The following is a 10977-nucleotide window of genomic DNA, read 5'->3' as shown; positions in this document are numbered from 1 at the left end:
TCTTGAACCAACAGGACCCAGAACAGCTTCAACCCCCCAAGCCTTAATAAGACTGCTAAATAGTTAGTGAAATAATTAAGCAATAGCTACTCCGACTCTCGGCATTGACCCTTTTTGTAGTCTTTTGACTGATCACATACGCTGCTGTTACTGCTTATTATATATCCTGTTGCCTAGTCACTTTATCCCTACCTATATGTACATATCTACCTCCATTACCTTGTACTCATCACATACTGTTACTGCTTATTATCTATCCTGTTGCCTAGTCACTTTATCCCTACCTATATGTACATATCTACCTCCATTACCTTGTACTCATCACATACTGTTACTGCTTATTATCTATCCTGTTGCCTAGTCACTTTATCCCTACCTATATGTACATATCTACCTCCATTACCTTGTACTCATCACATACTGTTACTGCTTATTATATATCCTGTTGCCTAGTCACTTTATCCCTACCTATATGTACATATCTACCTCCATTACCTTGTACCCCAGCACATCCACCCTGTATTGGTACACCGTGTATATAGCCAAGATATCGTTACTCATTGTGTATTTATTCCTCATGTTATTATTTTTCAAATGTTCTGTTATTTCTCTATATTTTTTTGCATCGTTGGAAAGGTTCCATAAGTAACCATTTAACCGTTAGTCTACATCTGTTGTTTTTGAAACATGTCACTAATAAAACTCGATTTGAGAAGTGCAGAAAATGTACCTGGAGAACAATAAACTAGAATATTCTATTCTATTATGTCTACCAAAAAAACTGCTTTAATCTGTGACGCCCCTGTACACAGATCCAGGGTCTGATTTTCTCTCTAAATCCTCTGATTAACCATTTAGAGTGTGAATGAAAAAGCCTGTAGTAGGCCGCTTCGTCCGACACACATTCAGTCTATGCCTGTGCCCCCTCCTCTAATTTATTGGTTTTCTAAAATTGGTGTAGGCAACGCCTTCCAATGCGTGTTCACTGATTGGTGCAGCTCACGTCAATCAAGATTTGCAGCAAGGTTGGTTGAACGCCAGCCGGTAGTTGATGTCCCATCAAAAGTCGTCAGTCACTGGTGGAGAGGAGTCGCAGTAATCAGGTAAGGTTTATGATCAGCTCTTTCCTAAACTAAACCGATTATCGTAGATAAGAGTACAATGAAACAAATGCGTTTGTTTCCGATTGAAAGAATATTCATTCAGTGTCAGTTCTCTTTCGCGATTCTGCCCTTGACTGTATCGGTAGCTAAGCTAGCTATGTTATGTGCCGAATTGATTCAGAGACTGGACTGAGAGAGTCATACGCTTTAACTGGCAGGACTCGTGAATTGCATGAATGGCACCACTTGTTCACGTTGAATAAGGAGCCAGACAATGCCTTCTCATTCAAGAGGTTTGCAATGGAAACGGACTAAAGGCAAAGCAATTCCACATTGACTCCACAAGCTGTGGCAGTTTTGAAATAAACTTTTGCTTTCAGTTTTTGATTGTCACCCCCCTCCCCTCCCCCCTCCCCTATGTTGTCTTTAGTCAAGCTAAGCACATAATGCTGCTTTAGCTATGCAGGTGGGACATGGTTGTCTCACAAGGGAGTGGGTGGGGACCAAATGCTGGGCTGGGTTCAAATACTTTTTTAAATACATTTGGATTCATTTACCTGTGTTCAATTGAGCTTGTCTGGTGAAATGGAACCAACATAAAAGTCCCAGATTTGTAAAATCCACCCATTTGGGGTCGGCATTACAGACATGCTGAAGTGAATGCTCAAAGTATTTGAAAGATTTCAAATAGTGTTTGAACCCAAGTCTGATTGCATCAGTATTGTTGTTCATAGACCAGAGAGAACTACTCCAGATACCAGATCAGGTAAACATCATTATGACCTTTGTACACAGATTCATATGTTGACTGTTTGCAGTAGTAGTGATTCCTCTCAGAACCCAGACAGACCATGATTTGGGGGATTTTCACAAAATGTAATCCATAGAAGAATTGGTATTATCTATTTTCGTGAGGAATCACATAATATGTCTTGCTGATTTCCATCCCTGCTTGATTCCTTGCATCCTTGCATCCTATCTCCTCGCCTAGGCGTAACTCTCAACTGTATTGGAGGAGGAGGTCCAAGGACCCTCCCCTCAAACCTTCTACTCCAATGGGTTTTGAGAAGGAAGCAAACAGAGAGAATGTGAGGTATTGTGGAAGAATCGAAATGAGACAGAGCCTGTTCCTTCCTTTCTCTCTCCTCTCTGTACCCAGGCCACCACCATGCAGTTTCTAAGGGGAGTCATGGAGACTGTGTCCGCCGTCTCCAACCTCTTCTCCAACCCCTACCGCGTCAGGGAAGTACCACTGTCAGAGTACAGTGGAGGGGGGAAAGTCAAGCTGAAGGAGGAGGGACGCATGGTGCTGTACAAGAACACCCCTTGTCAGAGTTGGGACTGCCTGCTCAAGTGCCCTGATACGCCCACAGTCGCCTTGAGGTGGGTTGGGGGGCAGAGAGACTGGGATGGGAGAGGACAGGAGGAGAGTGTGATGGAGGATGGAGTTGGAGAGTCCTGGCTAGAGCCCCTCTTTGTTTACGCCCATTCAACATCGTTGCCGACCTTTTTAAGCCTTAGGCCCAACCATCTCTTTAAGAATTCACGTGAGTCAGCATGGCATTGTCCTCCAGAAAGTAGTCTCTCTAAGTAAACTTTCTGTCCACAGCACCTGCTACATCAAGGGCAGCAACGTCGAGACCTGTAGCAACACTTTTGCACTTGTCCATAGCTGTATATCTTTCCACAAACAATTTCCTACTTCCGATTTCCTACTCCTCCTTCCCAGCAAAGGGTGCACTCACTCACTATATTTCATTTCCCAGTCCGTAGGCTTTCCGAGGGTGAGTGAATCATGACACTTTGGGAAGAAGAGTAGAACATCTGAGTGCAGAGAGGAAGAGGTGAAACAAGACTTTTCACTCCGCCCACAATCTGTCCATGAAAAATAAGCCCACGAAGTGAGGAATGTTTGAATGGAGCTCAATGAGAGTGTCGAATATGATAGATTGCTACCTGAGGCTTATTTGATCGACTAGATCTTCCCTAAGGGTTAGGTTGTTAGGACTGCGCTAATATAAGTGGAATCACGTGGCATTTCAGCAACGTTGAAAGAAACAACTGTCGGAGTTGTGCCTGTTGTCATAGAGGACTCATCATGGATATACCTCTTTTAACATGGACATTGCCATTGAGGGCTTCCACCATTTTTAAGTAGTCAACTGTGTGGGGATTCCTATCAGTTCGGAGCAATCAGCCAACGAAGAAGAAAATTGTCTGCTTTAAAATGGAGATCTCCTGTTGTTTACATGCGTATCTGCCTTCTCATTGGCTAGAATGGTCCCACCTGATCTCGCCTCCTCACGCCTGCATTCCATCTTTGAGGACATATATTTCCATTGTTGATCTTCTATCTTGCCAGTATACTGGACAATCTTTGGTCAGGGGTCAGCTGATCTTTGGTTGACATCTCCACTTACTTTCTCCTAGGTTGTTTCAGGTCAACTCCGAGGAGGATGCCATGAACTGGTTCCCCCAGTACGCCCTCAAGCTTCGTCCCTTCTACGAGACCCTCCCCCTCACCAAGCCAGAGGCAGTCCAGCCAATAGTAGACTGCCTCCGTAGTCACGCTGACTGGAGCTCAGCCCACATCGCCGTGGATACGGGCCTGAGGGAATGCCTGAAGCACAACCACGTCCAGAGGTGAGGTTGTAAAGTGTGGCTATAAGCATGTAATGAGTGGTTATAAGCATGATATTACCAAAGAGTGGTTATAAGCATGTAATGATGAGTTATAAGCATGTTATTACAAAGAGTTGCTGTGAGTAATCCCTCGGACAGGTCTGCATCAACAGAACTGCTACTGCTACTGTAGAATCTGTCAGGAAGGAATGTGATGGGTGAGATAACTAGCAGCAGTAGGTTTGGTGTTTGGGGTTTTCGTCACTGGTTATTTGGACAAATTACGATTTAACAGGTGTTTAGCATTTCAGAAGGGGACGGGACATTCATCCCGTAACCTGCAGAGAGAGAGAGCAGGTGGAGCTCCTCGTTTTTTCATCTTAACACGTATGGACCCAGAACTCAATCAAGCAGCTGGACAATTTACATGAGACTTTAGTTCTGGGTTAACCAATATTGTGGCTTGAGTAATAGGGAATATGTTGATTTTAAAATGAGCGATGGTCTCCCTCCCTTCCCCTCTCCTCTCTCCCTAATCATACTGATACTTCACACTCCTCACCATCTCCTCTCTCCCTAATCATACTGATACTTCACACTCCTCACCCTCTCCTCTCTCCCTAATCATACTGATGCTTCACACTCCTCCTCACCCTCTCCTCTCTCCCTAATCATACTGATGCTTCACACTCCTCCTCACCCTCTCCTCTCTCCCTAATCATACTGATGCTTCACACTCCTCCTCACCCTCTCCTCTCTCCCTAATCATACTGATGCTTCACACTCCTCCTCACCCTCTCCTCTCTCCCTAATCATACTGATGCTTCACTCCTCCTCACCCTCTCCTCTCTCCCTAATCTCCTCACCCTCCTCCTCTCTCCCTAATCATACTGATGCTTCACACTCCTCCTCACCCTCTCCTCTCTCCCTAATCATACTGATGCTTCACACTCCTCCTCACCCTCTCCTCTCTCCCTAATCATACTGATGCTTCACTCCTCCTCACCCTCTCCTCTCTCCCTAATCATACTGATGCTTCACACTCCTCCTCACCCTCTCCTCTCTCCCTAATCATACTGATGCTTCACACTCCTCCTCACCCTCTCCTCTCTCCCTAATCATACTGATGCTTCACACTCCTCCTCACCCTCTCCTCTCTCCCTAATCATACTGATGCTTCACACTCCTCCTCACCCTCTCCTCTCTCCCTAATCATACTGATGCTTCACACTCCTCCTCACCCTCTCCTCTCTCCCTAATCATACTGATGCTTCACACTCCTCCTCACCCTCTCCTCTCTCCCTAATCATACTGATGCTTCACACTCCTCCTCACCCTCTCCAGCCAGATCAACGCCAGGGACGGTGCTGGTCAGACCCCATTACACCTGGCGTGTGAGCGGGGGGAAGTGGCGTGTGTCAGAGAGCTGCTGGAGGAGTGCCAGGCTCGCACTGACATCAAAGACAAGAACGGGGAGACGCCAATGCATTGTGCCGCCAAGCAGGACTCTGCCACTATTATACAGGTGACACACACACACACACAGACACACACAGAGAGTCGTGTACAGCTAATCTTGTGGGGACACACAATTCAGTCCCATTCAAAATCCGATGTAAACCTAACCCGTACTCTTACCCTAACTTTAACCTTAACCCTTAACGTAATTGTAACACTTATTCTAACCTTAATCCTAAACACCATAGATTAGCATTTGACCTTGTGGGGACTAATAAAATGTCCCCAGTTGGTGAAATTGTTTGTTTACTAGTTAAACACGTCCACAGTGAGTATTCACAACATTAAGAACACCTGCTCTTTCCATGACATGGCTTTTACCTGGTCTGTCTGTGATCCCTCGTTGATGTCACTTGTTAAATCCACTTCAATCAGTGTAGATGAAGGGGAGGAGACGGGTTAAAGGTGAAGGGGAGGAGACGGGTTAAAGGTGAAGGGGAGGAGACGGGTTAAAGGTGAAGGGGAGGAGACGGGTTAAAGGTGAAGGGGAGGAGACGGGTTAAAGGTGAAGGGGAGGAGACGGGTTAAAGGTGAAGGGGAGGAGACGGGTTAAAGGTGAAGGGGAGGAGACGGGTTAAAGGTGAAGGGGAGGAGACGGGTTAAAGGTGAAGGGGAGGAGACGGGTTAAAGGTGAAGGGGAGGAGACAATATTTAACTGGGTATGTTAGTTGCCAGGCACACTGGTTTGTGTCAATGGGGGTGGGCAACTCAACATTAGGAAGGTGTTCCAAATGTTTGGTATACTCAGTAAGACGCCCATGCACTGTGCTGTCAAACAGGATGTGTGTGTGTGTGTGTGTGTGTGTACACAAAGAGGTCCCATGCACTGTAACAAGTTCCAGTTTGTACCTATACCAATATGACAGTCATAGACACTGCATTACATGGGAATAGGGCAGGCTGGCCTGAGTAGAGTTGCCAACAACCCGATTTTCCGGTTTCCAGGGATACAGCTATTTTCAATCTAGTTCCCTTTTTCTACTGAAAATGTGTGAACTCCGCTCAGGCGTTTGTCTCATGCCTGCAACAACAGGTTAATGGCAGGCTAACATCAACCAGGCAGCGCGGGGTTGTGCCAGTCACAGGTATCCAGTCTCAGAAAGGGGACATTGACACTCCTGCGAAGGCAAGGCAGGGCTGTGCCAGTTCTTTTAGTCCAGTGCTGGGTGCTACTCAGTAGTCCACACTGTAGCAAAAGAGAGTTTCTCGTTGGACAGATTCAGCGAGGTTCCTGCCTGTTTTCTTCTTCTGTTTGATTGCTATTGAATGAATCCCTGCTTTGCAGTGTTGAAGTATTAGAGCTCTGTGTCTCCGATCCGTGTGTCCCAGATACTCTGCTGCGGCCGGGGCCCAGAACTGTCAGGACAGGGACAGGACCCGGCTGCTGTTATACAGGTCAGACTGAGGACTCTGGGTCACCTCTCTATAGCTGTTAGGACAGGGACAGGACCCGGCTGCTGTTATACAGGTCAGACTGAGGACTCTGGGTCACCTCTCTATAGCTGTTAGGACACAACGCTGTCTGTTCCCTGCATTCAGTTTAGCCACAAGACTGCTGCAGTACTTCTGCTATTCCTTCCTCCTTTCTTTTAAATGGGGTTTCGGCCTGGGGTTTCGGCCTGGGGTTTCGGCCTGGGGTGTCGGCCTGGGGTTTCAATACACAGGAGGGAATCGTCACGATCTCACTCGCAGTTAAACATGCAATGTTTATTCACTTTTTCAAGTTAAAAACATATATTGATGGCCTTCATCAGAAACGTATACATTGCAATTAAAAGGTTGAAATGACAGCAAGGTCCCTATTAAAATGTGTCTGCTTCTGGTCTCTCTCCCTCCTCTAGGCGCTGTGCAGTAGGATGTGTGCGGGGGTGAATGAGCTGAATGGGGCGGGGGAGACGCCCCTCCACGTTTCTTGTCGCCTTGGGAGGGTAGAGGCCGTGAACGCACTCCTGGGGGGAGGAGCCCGCTGTGACATCATCGGGAGCAGGGGCTACCCAATCCACGCCGCCATGAAGTACAGTGAGAAGAGGTGAGGGCACTGATTGGCAAAGAGGGAATGGTGATGAATGTTGATTGGCTCTTTCATTAGCTAAGGGAGAATGGAGAACACTTATTGGTGGTAGAGTGGTGAGAGGAGATTGCCCCGTCCCAAATCTACCCCCTAGCTCCTGTTTTCCCCACAGTGTTTGCAGATGTGAAGGTGCTGGATAGGTCAAACAAGATTCCACTACATTGTTTACAATTCTCTCACTCTTCTTTCTACCCTTCTTCTTCCTCCTGCTCTCGCTCTCTTCCTCCTGCTCTCGCTCTCTTCCTCCTGCTCTCGCTCTCTTCCTCCTGCTCTCGCTCTCTTCCTCCTGCTCTCGCTCTCTTCCTCCTGCTCTCGCTCTCTTGCTCCTCTCCTCCTCTCTTCCTGCTCTCTCGCTTTCACTTCCTCCCCCCTCTCTCTCTCTAGTTGTGCTGAGGCTGTCCTGGATGCAGACCCAGGTCAGCTACAGGTAGAAGATGCCGTCTATGGAGGAACCCCCCTACACTGGTGCAAGACTGCAGAGGTAGAGGGGAACACTTTACAATGACAAGACTGCAGAGGTAGAGGGGAACAATGACAAGACTGCAGAGGTAGAGGGGAACAATGACAAGACTGCAGAGGTAGAGGGGAACAATGACAAGACTGCAGAGGTAGAGGGGAACAATGACAAGACTGCAGAGGTAGAGGGGAACAATGACAAGACTGCAGAGGTAGAGGGATGACAAGGTAGAGGGGAACAATGACAAGACTGCAGAGGTAGAGGGGAACAATGACAAGACTGCAGAGGTAGAGGGGAACAATGACAAGACTGCAGAGGTAGAGGGGAACAATGACAAGACTGCAGAGGTAGAGGGGAACACTTTACCATGACAAGACTGCAGAGGTAGAGGGGAACACTTTACCATGACAAGACTGCAGAGGTAGAGGGGAACAATGACAAGACTGCAGAGGTAGAGGGGAACAATGACAAGACTGCAGAGGTAGAGGGCAACACTTTACAATGACAAGACTGCAGAGGTAGAGGGCAACACTTTACAATGACAAGACTGCAGAGGTAGAGGGGAACAATGACAAGACTGCAGAGGTAGAGGGGAACACTTTACAATTACACTTATACTTTTTCACCCAAAATGAGTTGTGATAAATATTTGAATTGCCCCTCCATGATAATATTGGAGGAACTTTGCATCCGTCCGTTCGTACCTACTAACATGCTTACCAGGGTTTCCATTTACCGACATCTGGCCGATGTAAAAACGATAGATAAATGTTTTGCCTGACAAATTGTCTGTCTATAGTTTAATTTGCCTAATTTTGGGAAAATAAATGCTACAATTTTTTCATATCTCAATTGGTAATTGAAATGCACCTCCCGTTCACCATTCCAGTGCATAAAGCAAAGGTAGGGAGGCTATCAGTGTGTCACCCACCACTTTGCAATGAGCTGGAGGCGGCAGGCATTTTGAAAACATATACTTCGTTGTTTGAAACCTGACCGTTTTACTTCATATTATGAGGCATGTCCCACCTTGCTTCAAAGTAGCCGAGTCAAAATCCCACCTTACAAACATGGAAGCAGTTATGTTATAAAGTCTTCCCCATTGAGACTGGCGTTTCTCTCCTGTTAAATTGGTTTTCAACGTTCTTTCGTTGTCCAGAAGCCAAAGCCACATGAGTCCTAGTAGAAACTCTTCCTGGTGTTTCACATGACGTTGTATTGGCTGCTTCATTACAGGAGCAGCACGTTATGTTACGATCAATACCTTCATCTAGATGTGATTTGTGTCACTCTGAGCACTGTGGGTGGACGTCCTACTGGGTCTCTTTCCTAACGGACACCCTGGTACGTACGTTAGTCACACGCCATCTCAGACACCACTCGCCTGATTTATTTGACTTTTTTAAAACGAAACTCTGGTGAATGCGCTGTATCATTCTGTGGGGGACAACATGTTGTTGCTAGTTAAACGTACTGAAACCTGAACTACTTACTTGTTTCTATGTATCAAGTTATGGTCAAACAGATATTATTTAAAGTCTGTTAAACATGGCTATCATGCTTTCCCTCCCTCCCCCTCTACTTGTCCCCCCCTTTCTCTACCCATTACCCTCCCTCCCCTCTACTTCCCCCTTTCTCTACCCATTACCCTCCCTCCCCCTCTACTTCTCCCCCTTTCTCTACCCATTACCCTCCCTCCCCCTCTACTTCTCCCCCCTTTTCTCTACCCATTACCCTCCCTCCCCCTCTACTTCTCCCCCTTTCTCTACCCATTACCCTCCCTCCCCCTCTACTTCTCTACCCATTACCCTCCCTCCCCCTCTACTTTCTCTACCCATTACCCTCCCTCCCCCTCTACTTCTCTACCCATTACCCTCCCTCCCCCTCTACTTCTCCCCCTTTCTCTACCCATTACCCTCCCTCCCCCTCTACTTCTCCCCCCTTTCTCTACCCATTACCCTCCCTCCCCCTCTACTTGTCCCCCCTTCTCTACATATTACCCTCCCTCCCCCTTTCTCTACCCATTACCCTCCCTCCCCCTTCTCTACATATTACCCTCCCTCCCCCTTCTCTACATATTACCCTCCCTCCCCCTTCTCTACATATTACCCTCCCTCCCCCCTTTCTCTACATATTACCCTCCCTCCCCCTTCTCTACCTATTACCCTCCCTCCCCCTTTCTCTACCTATTGCCCTCCCTCCCCCTTTCTCTACCTATTGCCCCCTCCCTCCCTCCCCCTCTACCCATTCCCCTCCCTCCTCTAGATGTGTCGTACGCTGCTGGAACGAGGTTGCTTGGTGAACTACCTCAGTAAGACAGGGGAGAGTGCACTGCACGTCCTGACCAAGAGGGGGCGCTTCGATGCTTCCATGGTGCTGCTCACACACGGGGGGGAACCCAACCTCAAGGGTCAGGATGGGAACACAGCCCTGCATCTGGCTATGAAGGTGTGTGTGTGTGTGTGTGTGTGTGTGTGTGTCAAAGAGGGGAAACACGGCCCTGGCTATGAAGGTAGGGAGGGTATGTGTGGGGTGTGTGTGTCACACACAGAGAGAGGAAACACGGCCCTGCCTCTGGCTGTGAAGGTAGGGAGGATGTGTGTGGGGGGTGTGTGTGTTACACACAAGAAACACGGCCCTGCTTCTGGCTATGAAGTTAGGGAGGGTGTGTGTGTGTGTGTTACACACAGAGAGGAAACACGGCTCTGGCTATGAAGGTAGGGTTTGTGTGTGTGTGTGTCATGCACAGAGAGGAAACACGGCCCTGCCTCTGGCTATGAATGTAGGGAGGGTGTGTGTTTGTGTGTGTCACACACAGAGAGGAAACACGGCCCTGCCTCTACCTATGAAGTTAGGGAGGGTGTGTTTGTTGCACTCAGTGGGAGTTTAATGCTTCGGTAACCTTCCTCTTTATCTCAAACATATGAATCCTCTCAACAATATGACAAATGATTAGGGGTCTAGGGTTAGACGGGAATGATTAGGGGTCTAGGGTTAGACGGGAATGATTAGGGGTCTAGGGTTAGACGGGAATGATTAGGGGTCTAGGGTTAGACGGGAATGATTAGGGGTCTAGGGTTAGACGGGAATGATTAGGGGTCTAGGGTTAGACGGGAATGATTAGGGGTCTAGGGTTAGACGGGAATGATTAGGGGTCTAGGGTTAGACGGGAATGATTAGGGGTCTAGGGTTAGGGGTCTAGGGTT

General features: G+C 47.6%; 1 protein-coding gene across 1 annotated transcript; it reads left to right on the top strand.

The window, feature by feature from the left end:
- Positions 1–956: 956 nt before the first annotated feature.
- On the top strand, positions 957–10219 carry LOC124002695 (85/88 kDa calcium-independent phospholipase A2-like; the record flags this gene model as incomplete). The annotated part of the gene is given in 7 exon segments (XM_046310351.1): positions 957–1103; positions 2263–2486; positions 3534–3746; positions 5070–5250; positions 7085–7272; positions 7699–7795; positions 10037–10219. Coding segments are annotated over 6 exon segments (1077 nt in total), but the record flags the coding sequence as incomplete, so codon positions are not given.
- Positions 10220–10977: the final 758 nt, after the last annotated feature.

The sequence above is a fragment of the Oncorhynchus gorbuscha genome, linkage group LG18, assembly GCF_021184085.1.
Source record: "Oncorhynchus gorbuscha isolate QuinsamMale2020 ecotype Even-year linkage group LG18, OgorEven_v1.0, whole genome shotgun sequence".
In the NCBI taxonomy this organism is placed as follows: Eukaryota; Metazoa; Chordata; class Actinopteri; order Salmoniformes; family Salmonidae; genus Oncorhynchus; species Oncorhynchus gorbuscha.
Note: the sequence above shows the minus strand (reverse complement) of the source record. Positions and strands in the feature narration are given on the sequence as shown.